We start from the raw sequence: 14,200 nt of genomic DNA, 5'->3' as shown, positions 1-14,200 counted from the left end.
TCGCAGCCTTTGAATGGCTCCAAATAAACGCACCACCCACAGTCACTGAGGGGCCACCTCCAGAAACAAAAAACTGATGACATTGACCTGTGCATTCACCGTTAACACACCCAGACATGTTTTTATACTATCCCAAATATGCCAAATACATGTGAAAGTTGCATCTGAAAAAAAATTCTCGCCAGAAGTTATCTGAATATGTCGTATTTAGATATTATGTTCATGAAAATGGGAGTGAATTTAGCATTGTGGAAAAACTGGCTCAAATAATGTGACATGTCAAAGCAAGCAATTTACTTTAAAACAAATATAATTGATTAAACTAAGGTTAACAAAACCAACAAATTGAGTGGGTACAGCGATGACAGCAGAGCATGGATGTGTGTGCTGTGGACTTAAAGGTGCAAATGCAAAAAAAAATGACGGTCGGCTGGCGACCCTCCCATGTCAGACAATTGACTGCTAAGGTTTGCCAAAGCAGCTCAAAGACAGTGGGAGGGGCAACACAGTATTGTGAAAATATAAGTATCACCTTTGACTGTAATATTTTCCAATATGCGCATACCACAGTGACAAAAGAGATCTGAGGACAGGATTGGACATGATTTTAGTATTTTTAAAAGTTTTCTATTTCATATACGTATAAATCAATACATATTCAACATGCATAATTAATTTATGATATGCATTCTACATTAAATATTAGATTACATTAAGACTAAATGTATTGATACCACTCAAGTCTCACCGAAGCAAAAGGAAGTACAAAAAACAAATGTATAGTATAAGTAACAATAAAAAAGTATATAAAATGAGGCATGATGAAAGATGTAAATACATACAACACATTTACAGTAAAACAACTGTTGAGAATGGTAAACATTCACCCCCATTGGTGTTGCGACGTCACTTCCGCCTGAGATTTGGTACTTCCTCTTTAGAGGGCAGGCAGCGGAAAAAGAGAGGAGGCGCCTCTCTCGTATCAACACTTGAGATGCATGATAGCTATATAATGTGTAATACTTGCACTTAACTGTACCAATTTGATTATATTTAGACGTGTTTAATTCCTTTAAGATTTAATGAGTAACGTTACGTTCTTCTTGGGAAAGGTTAGACATCCGTAGCGACAAACAAAACGGTAAGAAACCAAAACTACCCCGCTAGCTTGAAATGGCGATAGTGTTGTCTAACGTTAGCCTCAGAACTGTGTTGACTTAACTTAGATCTCCCAGCAGTTACTTAAACATTAGAGCTACACATTAGCAGTTTACTAATTACTGTGAATATTGGTTCATGTTTTAAAGGGGTTGCCTAATCAAATAACTAGCTACTGTATCAGCTTCACTATTAGACAATAGTATACACCGTTGTTGATATTAGCATTATGTTAGCATTCATGTTAAATAAACTATATAACGTTATCCTTCAATGGGTGCAGCAGCTGTAGAAGCTATTATTTGACTACAGTCAAGACTGCTGTCTAATTGGTTCCTTTAGCCTCCCGTTGTGTCCGTGTTCAAAGTCAGAAGGCACCAAGTTATCATATGATAGTGTCACGAGAACATTTCCAGCTCTTAATCTTGCCCACAGCTCATCAGCTGCACCAATATTATCTGAGGAGATCATTTAAGAGATGTTCGTCTTGTGATCTAGTAAATGTAGGTTAATGGGATTTGCCAGCAGGTATGCTGCATGACGAGTTAAACCGGTCTGAAACAATAACAACACATGGATCTCTCCTGTTGGCATGTTGTCATGGTGTCTTCCCTTTGTGACCTTTTTTCGGGGTGAACAATTAGCATGTGTGTTGCTGAACAAAGCATTCCTCGCAGCAAAATGAACGGGGCAGCATTCCCTTCCCCCATGGCAGAGATGGCGGAGATGAACCGTATCCAGTATGAGCTGGACTACACCGAAGGGATCAGCCAGAGGATGCGTATCCCTGAGATGCTCAAAGTGGCTCCTCACGGCCGCGATGACCCTAATCTTGGATCTCAGGAGGTCCCCCACAGTGTCATAATGCAAGTCCCAGAGAGAATCGTGATGTTAGGTCAGTATGCTGGCAAGCATTCTGTCAATGTAGGGCTGTGTTTTTTGTCTTTTATTACTTTTAAACTATGTACGTCATTGGTGCTTGCCAGCTGACTGTAATATAGCTATTATGTGGTTTTGATATGACTGTTGACAGATACGAGCTGGACTATCAGTGACAGGACTTTGTCATGTGAAATATTTAAGACCTAAAATGAAACTAAAAGTCTTTAGGCACAACACATGTGAAGATAGAAGTCATTATTCAACCTCGGCATTCAAATCTCAGGAGATTGTTTGAATCAAGTGAAGTAGAAAATGCATCAATCTCTAACTCGCACCTTCCTTTATCAGGAGACAGTAATGACACCCAGTTCCCCAGACCCAGGGACCTGGACCTAATCCAGTCAACACCACTAGAAATACTATCACTGAAGACTCCACCCAGAGTCCTCACCCTCAGTGATCGGCCCCTGGACTTCCTGGAAGAGGAGCAGCAGGCGGCTCCAGACAGTGAGGAAGTGGTGAGCGATGAGGCAATAAATAGTCTTTTACCAGGACACTGCATGAAATACAAAGACTTTCCTTACACTAAACCATAACCTGAATAAATCAGTTGTCTTTTTTTTTTTTGTAGTTGCGGCCCCAAACACGAGTACGCCGGGAACGTTCAGCCAGTGAGAATGCAGCTGCCCGTCAAAGCAGTCAGCTGATGCGCAATGATTCTGCGTGAGTATTGGTCTGGATAAGCCATCATTAGCTTGGTACCAGCTCCATCTTGTCTTCTACATGCATGCACTTGCATCTTTCTTTTGGGTCTATGTTTCCTGTGTCCCTTTGTCTTCGTGACATAGCTGGTTGTCTGTTGTCACTACCACTGTAAGCCGTTCTGCTGCAAGAGCTTTGGAGCCTTCAGCGTCAATACTGAAAGCAGCTGTTTTTGTCACTGGAACTAATCCATTAACACCATGACTTTAAACATTTACGTACTCATCAGTTTTGATTTGATAATTTCCAAATTTTTTGAAGTATTAAATTATTTCAGGATTACTAGAAAATTGTAGAAAATATTAATATTTAGTGTATAAACTATGCGCCCTGCGATAGTCTGGGGACCTGTCCAGGGTGTACACTGCCTTTGCCCATTGTCAGCTGGGATTGGCTCCAGCCCCCCCAACCAAACACTTCATGTCCCCATCACTAAATGCATGTGACGTCCTGGTACTGTTGATAAGGTCACCACCAGAACAAGACGGTGGTCCTGAGTGAGATCATTATCTTTTCAGTACCTTTCGTTCTCATCTCTGTTTCTGTTTTTTGTTTGGTGTGTTCTATGTTAGTAAAGCACCGTGTCTCACTGTGTGAGTGGTTGGCAGGTTAAATGCCATTATTGCAACATTACTTTTACTTACTTTCACTCGGTTGCAATTTTTTACAAAGTCAGTAAAGTTGAGGACAGTTTCTTTTCCTTATTTCTCTCCCTCTCCCTCTCCTTCCTCCTTCCTTCCTTCCTTTCCTCTGTTGTCTTGTTCTTCCCTTGTCCACTGAATTGGCTGCTCTTAATGGTGGGCATTGGGCAGTGCGACCTTGTCTGTCCACCCTTGCCCCACTCTCACCGTGACTGAAGAAGAACACAGCCTGTACAGCGCTAGCGGTGTTTTATCTTTCCTCCAGTCCACTACACGTCGGGCCTACCAGCAGGTCCTGGAGGTCTTGGACGAGAACCCTCGCAGGTGACCTCTCAATCATCCGGTCGTTTTTTTTTGCCTGAATTAAAAACTTGGCTTACTAGATTTTGGTCAGAGAGGGCAAGAGAGTGCTGCAGGAATGAGTCCTCAAACCCGGAAATGAGTTTGCGTTTTTACACTCCATTAATCCAATGGAAAAATCCTATTGGCATTTTGTCGAGGGAACTAGTGCAATTCTGACTTCCTAGTTGGCCTACAAAAATACGTCCTCCCTGCAGCACTCTATACTGACCGCTTCAGTTGTTTTGACTTCCTCAACGTCTCATTAACTTTAATTTCTCCTGTTCATACGGGAAGGGTTGTTGTTTCCTAAATGTTGTTTTGGCCCTTAGTTATGTTGGAAGGTCAGAAGTGTTTTGTAAGGTAGATTCAAGCCTTACATGCCTATTTGTAACATTCAGTAACAATATTAATACAGCATGTATTAATCAAAATGTAAAGAGTTTGGAGCTGAATTGAACGTACCGTCAGGTGGAAGTAGCGATGGGAGTTGAACCCCTTGTTGAAGTTGTACTAGGCCTTGTCTGCCATTGTCAATTTAGATTTGATTTTGGAAGAAAGTTAATGATGATGAAAGTGTCAATTAAGACATTGTACTTAGAAGGATTAGCCTGTTGGCTTCTAGGACAACTCAAAACAGTGTAGTTTTGCGAAGGACATGGAAGGTGTGTGCATGTATGCCATCAGTTTATGTTGCTCTATCTCTCTTATTTTCCCTTCTCCCAACCCTGTCTTTCCCAACCTCTATAGCAAACCATCCCTGCGAGGGGGGTCGGCCTCAAGCACCAACCCCCTGCATGACTCCAGGTAACTTCACCTGGCACTCTACCTTCATTCGGATCCTTTGTCCTTTTCTCTCCATCCTTTCCTACCTTTCATTCTCATTTCCAGGTCAAGAAACAAGATTAAGCCCTGGTGGAAAAATCCATTCAAATTAGCAATATATATCTAAAAACCCTTAATGTAAACAATACACTCTCTTGTGGTGGAATTGATTCTCAGACTGACTGTTCTCTCTTCCAGGCTTGCACTATCAACATATGAAGCCACACTGGATGCGGGGTCTGATGACATGACTGTGGTCGATGCAACAACGCTTCGACGTCAGGTTAGTGCTAAATAAATACACTATCTCCATTTTGTTGCAAGAGAGCTAATTGTGGAATCTCTGTCACTGAGGAAACATATTTTTTTTTTTATTTATCTCCAGCTCATCAAATTGAACCGTAGACTGCAGCATTTGGAAGAGGAGAACAAGGAGCGAGCGAAGCGAGAGATGATCCTGTACTCGGTCACTGTAGCCTTCTGGCTCGTCAACACCTGGGTGTGGTTGCGACGTTGAAAGCCGGCCTGTGTTTCTGCCGTCACCGTGACAGAAGAACGTACTCTCCCTTACTCTGTGTCAAATGTTAGCTAACCGCTGCACTTAGTCCCTGTGGGAGGAAGACCGTGTAACTTGTGTACAAGGCCGGTTGACCACGGGGCTTATGGTTTTGATTTGGTTTATTTAATACATGTAAAGTTTTATTTTTTTACTCTTTACTTCATCCTGTCTCACATTTGTCATTTTTTTTTGTTTTTATTACAAACCTTCTTGCTCAACGCTAAGCATGACTTGTTGTAAATATTTGTCTGTGTCACTCAGAGTTTTGAATAGACGCCATCCAGACATAAATTAAAGCATAGTTTACCAAAATGGGGAAAATGGAGCTGCAGTGTGGAGATGCAACATGTTGAATATTTATTGGGGAAAGAATAATATGTGACTTGAACTGGGAAATGTAATAAAATTTACTAAAATCATACATATGACATGTGGTCCCTGATTTATTTATTTTTATACATGAGGTGAAATGTAAACATCAGCATAGTTTGGCTGTTACTTGAAGAACGGCCGTGTCTCTCACATTTGGCAGTTTTTATTTTCACGGGTTATATATTTTTTATCATAATTTCTGCTGAACGCTGATGTTTCATTTTTCATAAACTAATACTGTAGATTTATGTCTTTAGATGCACTGTGTAGCTAGTGTGCAATTGATTAAGAAATCATTTAAATCTAGTCCTTAACATCTCTTATACTAATATGGTATAAAGATATTATTGCCACTCAATGAAAATATAAAACAAAACAGATCATTCAAGATTTATTCTGTTTTCACACATTACAATTAACCAAATGAACAAGATGGCTTTGAAATTCTTTAACATAAACTTGCTCGACAATGAATAACATTTCACTAAACAATAACCGCTAAATATCATTTCTTTTTAAATTATTGCTGTGCCCTGATTGGGCTGCTGATGGTCTCACACAGCCGGTCTATCGCCTGCCAGCATTTGGACACTTCATTTGAACACGTGTCCTGTGAGACTATAGTTCGGCACTTCAGTTGGTCAAAAATGCTCTAAACCTTGAAAGCATCATTCAAGCTCCTCGATCAGGCAGCGGGGGGGAGAAGACGTGCGCTTTGGTTTGAACTTTCCCGCCGTTTCAAAAATATGTGGCTCAAGAGTATCCCCATCTTCTGGATACACCAATGATGAAGAATTGCTGCAGACCCCGGTTGATTTGTTGCAGCCGCTCATTAAAAACGATGAATTTCTATCTGAACCAACGGGTGGGAAGCCCTCGCTCTGATTCCCGATTGTATCATCCTCACCACTGCCTCCTGATATGACCTCGATTGTAGGTTTGTAAACTTGCTGAGAAGAGAACATTGCTGTGAAGTTGTCTGTGTCCACATCCTCCAGATCAGGTAGGTCATCAATACGCAGTGAGCGATGTGGTGGAAGGTGAATGGTTTCCAGCTGGTCTGCATCCTCCAGCTCTGTGACCAGAGGTCCGGGACCATGTGCTGCTACGACCTCGTCTGCTTCAGGAGGACCTGCCCTGAGCAGAGGAGGCTGTTTCTCTTCAAAGGGCTCGCTCATGTTTGCCTGCTCTCTCACCGCTTCATTTATAATAACCTGTTGTTTGTCATCTTCTGTGTTTTCTGTCTCTAGCATCTTTCCCGCTGTACTTTCTTGTTCTTGTGCTGAGTGCTCTGGATTCACAACCTCTTTCTCTTCTGTCACAGGCTGCTTTACCTGTGATTTCTCCTGGTCATCCTTCTCTAACTGATCCTCCTGGAAACCATCACCTAGCTGCTCTGCTTCTAGATTGTCACAGTTTGGCTGATGTCCGTTGGGTTCCTGTGTTGACTGGCTGTGCAAGAACTCTTCGTGGGCATCCAGGCAGTCCTTCACAAAGGCTTGGATCATCTCTCCTTTTGGTGAAGTCGGAAACTGGGTGTCATTTTCCTCACATGGAGTCTCTGGAGTGGTGGAAGCCTCAGTTGCCCCTGAAATAGAGCAGATTATAGGCTACCATTTAAAAATAATCCACATTGTATGTGCACTAGGGTAGTAAAAGTGTTTACCTGTCTCCTGTAGCTCTCGAAGGTGCCGTGTCTCCTGGCCTGTCTTCCGAATCTTTGCCATGGCATCCAAGCTGTCCTGAATTTTCCTCCTCTCTTGTGTTTCCCATTGCTCCCTCTCTTTCCTCTCAGCTTCCAGCCCTCCCACTGCCCATGCCTCTGCACACGCCCTGTCTTTGGGGAACACGGGGCGATCGTCCAGGTAGGTGAGCTGCTTGAGACGCACAATCATGGTCTTCCTGTAGTTTGGGATTTGTCTCACCACCTCATTTCCTATTAGATTCAGCAGGCGCAGCTCTGGCATGGCTTCAAGTACCAGCAGGATCTCCGGGTACTTCAACAGATTGTTAGACATGTCCAGTGCACTGAGTGCCAGACACTGACTCAGATGTTCCACATCTTCCACAGTCTCCAGCTTGTTATGGGCGATCTGCAGAGTGCTCAAGTCAGGGAGGCAGGAGATGTTCTCGATGATGTGTATGTAGTTGTTGGAGACATTTAGGGTGGCGAGCTTTTTCAGAGGTTCTAGGTTTTCCAGCTTGTAAATGAGGTTCTGCTGAAGGAACAAGCAGCGCAGATCAGTCTGGGCATCCAGATTTTCAATGCGTTGGAGCCCATTGCTTTCCAGCCAGAGACACTTCAGTCCTGTGTACTCCTCCAGGTTCTCAATGGCGGAGAAACCTTTGAAATGCAGGTACAGTGTGTCATTCAGGGAAGGTGTTGAGTAAAGGTTATTCTGCTTACAGTTGTCTTTAAGGAACTTCTTGGTCATTCGTGGCCAGGACTGTTTTTCCCTTCCCTCTTGAAGTGGGCTTTGCAGTATTTTGTTATTATTTTCTTGAGCTCCATCCTTTATCACGGCCTCCACTTCATCTTTGACAGAGGAAGTTATTTCGGCATTTCCACATTCCATTAGAGTCGCTGTCACCACTTTATCTTCCATCTTTTCCTGGACTTCAGGACTGGACGTCGTCAAATTGACAGGCAGGATAATTATAAATAATATATACCTGTTCTGTATATGTTTTCTATTAATTTGTTAGATGTGTAGTCCCGTAAAATCCACTCGGAAGTCCGCTGTGTTGCCTAACGTTAGTAAACGTTTATGTTTGTTTCCATAGTAACGCGCCTTCGGCCGTTACATGGGAACGGTCTGGCTGGCCGGATGTTGTTTTATGTTCCGTGTCGAGAGTCGGACAGTTTAAGCTGTTGCACATCTGCTGCCAGTAGCCACCATGGCGTCCGGATACATACTAAATCGTGGTGTGCTAACGTTAGGAATTCACTGTCAGCGTGTTTGCAGAACCGTGTCATTATCACAGGTTAGAGAGAAGAAGCGGTGGATGAAAGCGTACACGTACCTCATGGCCAAGAAGTTAAAGCTTGAAGGACCTCCACCACCGAAGCCACGGTGAGGCTAACCGTGAACGATGCTAACACAAGAGTGGAATAGAGAGCATCTCAAGGCCATTAATGTAATGGTTGTATTGGTCAACGTGTGTATTCATCTTAGCCAATCGAGTAGGCTGGATATATAGGATAGCATAATTACACTACACACATTTTGCGGATGGACCTGATTTGCGGTGGGGGTTGAAGCTTTGAGTGCAACTGTATGTGTATATGGATGAATATGTGTATGTATGTATGTGTGTATATAAATAAATATATGTATATGTATATGTGTGTGTGTGTGTGTGTGTGTGTGTGTGTGTGTGTGTGTGTATATATATGTTTTTATTATTTGTGTATTTTATTTTATTTATTTATTAGTTTATTTTTAACATATCCAACTGTCTCACTGAGCTTTCTGTTATTATTGCCTTTTTTTCTGCTTTGTCTGTCAAAGCACTTTGTGAACTCTGTTTTTAAAGGTGCTATATAAATAAAGTTAGTATTGTCGATGCAGACTTGTTCAGCCGTGTGCGTGTAGTAACAATGTCCACAGTTTTAAAGTGAACCCAGTGGCTAAGCTGTCAATCATGGTTCCTTTGCACAGGTGCTGTTTCTCATTTATCACCATTTGAAACAAAAGAGTTTAAGCCGTAATCCTCAGACACTTTTCTCCTGATGGTACTAAAACTATTAATTCTAGTGTACAGTAAGTAAGAATGTCTGTCAGCTCTTATACATACATAGGGATTATTTGGATATCCTCAACAGCACACACCAGAAGTAAGAACAAGGTTGTAAGACCCATTTTTGGGAATCTTTCTTTTTAGAGGAAGTCTGGACTCAAAATAATCTTTATGTTTGCCTTTCTTTCAGCTCTCAGAAGCCTCACTGGGATTATCATGCTGAGGTCCAGGCGTTCAGCAGCCGCCTCCACGAGAACTTCTCCCTGGAGCTACTGAAAACAGCCTTCATCAACCCCTGTTACCTGCAGGCGGAGCTAAGGAGGAGACAGGGGTTAGGCGTGGACTCTGAGATTACCGCTCTCGTTCTGAAAGATAATATTCAGCTCAGTGAAAGGGGAGTGAGTTTCACTAAAAGCTTCCTGAGCGACTGGTGCAGGGCCAGCTTCCCGATCCTGCCGAGAGACGGGGTGGAGAGTGTCGTAAGGCACCTCGCCAGTTCAGCGGTCGTGACCGATGTAGCAAGAAATCTTGGCATTGAAGACCTAACCATGAGTGCAGACTGTCCTGTTCCAGATGATGTGCTTCATTCAACATTCATGGCAGTAATTGGAGCTCTAACGGAGAGCAGTGGAGCAGAGAAAACCGGATTGTTCCTCAGGGTAAGAGACTTGCAGCCGAGTGTAATGGGGACTCAATATTTTGTTTAAAGTGACGAGAATTTGTCCTTCAGACTCTTTGAGTTGACGCTGCTTGTACAGCAGTATCATATTTTCTCTTCTTTTTCTTCTCCCCCCCTCCAAAGGATTTCCTGGGCACTCAGCTGATCGGGAAGGACCTGTTTGATATGTGGACAGTTGTCGACCCCATGGGACTGTTGGTGGAGGAGCTTACTAAGAGGAGCGTTCCACTGCCAGAGCCTCGCCTCATCAGATCTGCTGGAGCCAGTACTGTCCTGCCACTATACTTTGTTGGCTTGTACAGGTATGTGTGCTGCTGTGGATGCCCAAATAACAGTAATTGAAGATTTACTGTAAAAAAAATTAAAAAAGGATTGCAGTCAGAGCTTACATGTCCTAAAAATCAAGTTACTTCTATATTACACATGATGGTTAAGAGTGTTTTGTGTATAATATGAATAGTATAATTATTTTTTGGTATTTGTCTGCGTGTGTTAAATCAGCGACAAGAAGCTTCTGGCTCAGGGTCCAGGAGAGACACTTGTAGCAGCCGAGGAAGAAGCAGCTCGCGTGGCCCTCCGGATACTCTACGGCTACACCGAGAACCACAGACCCCTTGACTTCTCTCCACTACAGCAGCATCAGCAGCCATTAATTCAATCAATCAGCAGCAATTAATGAAGTGTCAATACTTCTACAGCAGTGGGAAATAATTTCAGGGGTCAGTTGGACAGGAAAGTAGCGCGAATCTACTTAAGAGATCATTTGAGATAAAGCACATCTTTGTGTTTGTGGATTACAGACTTGCTACGGATTGTAGGGAGAAAGTTAACGTAAATAAGGTCGCCATCTACCTTATTAGATATTAGTGTAACTGCACATATCAGGATTGTTTCTTTTGTGTATATTAAAATCAGTTCCCCCAGACAAAGGAGAGCAAAATAAACCTTATTGTCCACGTTAATAATGTGACTATGATGTAAGATCCAGGTTTTAATTGTATCATATATTTTAAATAATTTTGATAACATTCAAGACCACAGCTTACCTTGACTAATAACTTATAGATTCAGCAGTCCATGACATACAATGACCCTGATATCTGGTTGTATAAATGCTGTTTGGTTTACTTGGTCTTCTGTTATATGTTTTTCATCTGTAATAAAAAGTCATACTTATGTGTACACCATGACTTTGTGCTCTTATGAAAGGTGGATGTAAACTTGATATTTAATTGTGATACATTACTTAAGTTTAATCTGTAGGTTCTTGCTTAAGGATTTGAAGAAGAATTTCAATTATTTTTTAAATAAGTCATCTTTTTTGAATGTTTAATGGCAAGTGTCTTTTACACATCTACATGGACCTTAATTAAGAGTGAGTGTAAAAAATGGTAAATTGTCTCTGTAAAGGCCTAACCTGACCAGCACTCATACTTTTAAGCAGAAGAGAAGAGACATTTTGTACTATTTCATGATTTTCTTCATTAACAAGTCCACTGTCTTTACATGCACGTAAGCATTAGAAAGAAACCCACCACCACAATTCCATATCCCTCATTGTTATTAGACCGTGCCCCATCGTGTTGCAGTGACAGTGCTAATCCGCATGGTGGCGCTCATGTTTTAAAGAAAGACTAGTAGTGGTCTGTCATTACCACAACCCCAAGCGATCTCATTCAAGAGACAAGATAGTTCATGTCCCTTTCTAACCTTCGTAATTCCTCGGTCGAGCCACCTCGTGCGCTCTTAATTTACTGTTGTGTTTTCAAAATAACTTAATTATCTATAGAAATAAAGTTATTATCTGATAACCACCGATAAAGTAATATACAGTAACTACCAACCACAGGAATATAAATACAATGGCATTGACGCCGGTAAAAAATGAGTAATATGTAGTACAAACAACATCGGAGCGACTACTAGGTACAAATTACGGTTCCTAAAGTAGAAGTGACTCAACAAACCAGACTCTAAAAAATATGTTAGAATCATCGTAGGACACAGTGAATGCAAACACACCCCTGAACCAAAAAGAAGCGGTTGTATGAATAACGGGATTTACGCGAAGGCGGAAGTCGACGGTAGAAACCATCTTCTTCCGTTAGTCTATCGATCCAACGCCTCAAACTCCTTGTTCGAGGAGACGCAAGCCCCCCCCTAACAACAGAGCCACCTACCCATTCCCTCTCTGTCTTACGCACGGGCCGGCGACCGTTAACAAAAGCTAAAACTCTAGCGGACCCTCCAGCCTAACCCCAGGTTTTATTAATCCTGCTGTGTAAACTTAACCATGGCGGCTAGTGCTAAACGAAAACAAGAGGAGAAACACCTAAAGATGCTGAGAGAAATGACGAGTTTGCCTCCCAACAGAAAGTGCTTTGACTGCGACCAGCGCGGCCCAACCTATGCCAACATGACCGTGGGCTCCTTCGTGTGCACCTCCTGCTCCGGCATCCTGTGAGTATCATGTCGCTGAGTGACCTTAGCTTTAGACATGGCGTACACGATATAACCTTTTTTTACGCTTCAGCCACATTTGGCAGCCAAAGCTAGTTAGCCTGCTAGCCCTGAGCTAACGCTAGACCGGTATCGAGGACCGTTTTCTGCCGTGAGTTTCGCTGTTTTGACATTGTCTTGCTGAGTTGGGCGGGGTACGTTACATCGAGGTGATGGTGTTCAGCACAGTAAGCCGACATTGTAACTACGACTAGATGCTAGCTAACGTTAGCAAATTAAGTTATCTGACACAAGCTAGGTCAGATAAGCCAGCAGCCAGCTGCTGCTAACGGTACCAGTTGCTGGCAACGTGTCGGGCGACCACCACCTTTTAACTGAGCTAGCGTTAGTTAATTGACTATGCTATGGTTTATCTCCCACATACAAAGACAGATGAATAACGTTTTAAATTGTAGCTAACTATTTTTGTTATTATACTCTACAGACCCATACCGAAATTTTAAATGATGGTAGACATCTGGGTGTGGGTAAACCACATCATTCTGAGATGCGACGGGTAATGCAGTACCGGTGTTCATGCCATCATCCGTTGTATTTGGTGAGATTTAGAAGTATTACACTATTCTCTCTCTAAGAAATGCTCACTGGCAAATATCAGCAAGACTTTCACTCGTTTTAAAACTGGCCACCCCCAAAAACCTTCTGTGCGAATACACACATAGGTTATTAAACTGGTGTAGGAAGTATACTAACAGCAGCATTGATGGCTTCAGTGTAGCTGGATGTTTTGACTTTAGATGGCGTTTGCCTGATTTCAAGCTCTGCTTCGCAGTTGTGTAACTAAGCATCTGTAGTTTGGGATTTGGGATTAGTGAAGCATTCCCTTACTTTTTCCAAAGATAGCCCACATCAATAAAGCTGCGTAAAGTTGCATGTTGAATAGGTTTTGTGTTATGGATATGTGTGATGCAGGCCACATTTAGAATGAAATATATTGTGGTACAATATAGTATTGATAATTGGTTGCATGGTTCTCTAAAGGTTTGATCCATTGCACAATACATGGCAATCATTCCATTTGATAATTAATCATCTTTCAATGGAATCATACCATGATGAGATCGTATATATTGTTATATTGCGATACACAATTCCATCATCATCAATTGATAACAAGCCATATGCTTAGTCTCATATACTTTCTCAAAAAATATTTTGAGGGAATATAATTTGAAGATTGCCGTTTTGTTTCTGTATCACCACTCATTTCAATACGATTGACAAACTACTCCAACTGGAAACCTTCCAGTCACAAGCTTCTCCAACCTTTTCAGCTACGTTACCCAGAATGCAATGGTGCATATACGTAGCTCAGGACAGGGTAGTCTGCATAATAATGGTAGAGAATAAGTTTTAACGGTCCACATGAAACACAAGTGTTGGTTACAATAAATAGTGTTTATTTCATTGATTCATTTATTTCAAATACCCTAGTCTAGTTAAGCATTTGGCTTAATCTCATCACTCTGTATCTGTGTGCATGTAAAAATGGTCGTCTTACTGTATAGCTTTATTTAGGTTTCTCTAATTACACCAATGTTCTTAATACAATTAGGAAATACTCTGCAGTTTTCATTTGTTGAATATTTAATTCACCCAAGAGTTAACAAAATAGGATTACTCTATATATATATCTATATATCTATATCTATATATATATCTATATATATATCTATATATATATATCTATATATATATATCTATATATATATATCTATATAT

At 41.6% G+C, this 14,200-nt stretch overlaps 4 protein-coding genes across 20 annotated transcripts in view; 3 read left to right on the top strand and 1 right to left on the bottom strand.

Annotated features, from left to right (window-relative positions):
• The first annotated feature begins 951 nt into the window (after window positions 1-951).
• Window positions 952-6,126, top strand: mffa (mitochondrial fission factor a). Of its 7 annotated transcripts, none has more exons than XM_031861343.1 (8): window positions 952-1,141; window positions 1,874-2,053; window positions 2,389-2,558; window positions 2,672-2,763; window positions 3,615-3,767; window positions 4,533-4,589; window positions 4,806-4,890; window positions 4,993-6,125. In XM_031861343.1, exons 2-8 carry the CDS (start codon window positions 1,876-1,878, stop codon window positions 5,122-5,124), a joined length of 867 nt encoding a protein of 288 aa, XP_031717203.1. In that variant the 5' UTR covers window positions 952-1,141; window positions 1,874-1,875; the 3' UTR covers window positions 5,125-6,125. The 7 variants fall into 7 exon arrangements, with proteins under 7 accessions (XP_031717203.1, XP_031717201.1, XP_031717202.1 ...); XM_031861341.1 differs by having other exon boundaries at window positions 1,836-2,053; window positions 4,993-6,124; XM_031861342.1 differs by having other exon boundaries at window positions 1,824-2,053; window positions 4,993-6,124.
• A 45-nt stretch (window positions 6,127-6,171) lies between these two features.
• Window positions 6,172-8,250, bottom strand: LOC116391086 (dynein assembly factor 1, axonemal). Its single transcript, XM_031861338.1, has 2 exons — window positions 7,205-8,250; window positions 6,172-7,126 (listed from the first exon to the last, which is right to left on the bottom strand). The coding sequence occupies exons 1-2, from the start codon at window positions 8,142-8,144 to the stop codon at window positions 6,207-6,209; spliced, it is 1,860 nt and encodes a 619-aa protein (XP_031717198.1). The 5' UTR covers window positions 8,145-8,250; the 3' UTR covers window positions 6,172-6,206.
• A 169-nt stretch (window positions 8,251-8,419) lies between these two features.
• Window positions 8,420-11,140, top strand: mrpl44 (mitochondrial ribosomal protein L44). The gene is made up of 4 exons (XM_031861125.1): window positions 8,420-8,612; window positions 9,470-9,938; window positions 10,082-10,260; window positions 10,460-11,140. The coding sequence occupies exons 1-4, from the start codon at window positions 8,437-8,439 to the stop codon at window positions 10,632-10,634; spliced, it is 999 nt and encodes a 332-aa protein (XP_031716985.1). The 5' UTR covers window positions 8,420-8,436; the 3' UTR covers window positions 10,635-11,140.
• Window positions 11,141-12,108: 968 nt separating this feature from the next.
• Window positions 12,109-14,200, top strand: part of agfg1a (ArfGAP with FG repeats 1a) — a 28,015-nt gene continuing 25,923 nt past the window's right edge. For all 11 annotated transcript variants that reach the window (XR_004213219.1, XR_004213221.1, XR_004213220.1 and 8 more), the window contains exon 1: window positions 12,109-12,418. Coding sequence is in view for 8 of the 11 variants with exons in the window: in XM_031861322.1 (XP_031717182.1) it covers window positions 12,252-12,418 (167 nt within the window). In the remaining 3 variants the exon portion in view is untranslated. The remainder of the gene's footprint in view (window positions 12,419-14,200) is intronic.

Source organism: Anarrhichthys ocellatus, unplaced genomic scaffold (assembly GCF_004355925.1).
Source record: "Anarrhichthys ocellatus isolate YVR2014 unplaced genomic scaffold, GSC_Weel_1.0 scaffold24, whole genome shotgun sequence".
NCBI lineage: Eukaryota > Metazoa > Chordata > Actinopteri > Perciformes > Anarhichadidae > Anarrhichthys > Anarrhichthys ocellatus.
Note: the sequence above shows the minus strand (reverse complement) of the source record. Positions and strands in the feature narration are given on the sequence as shown.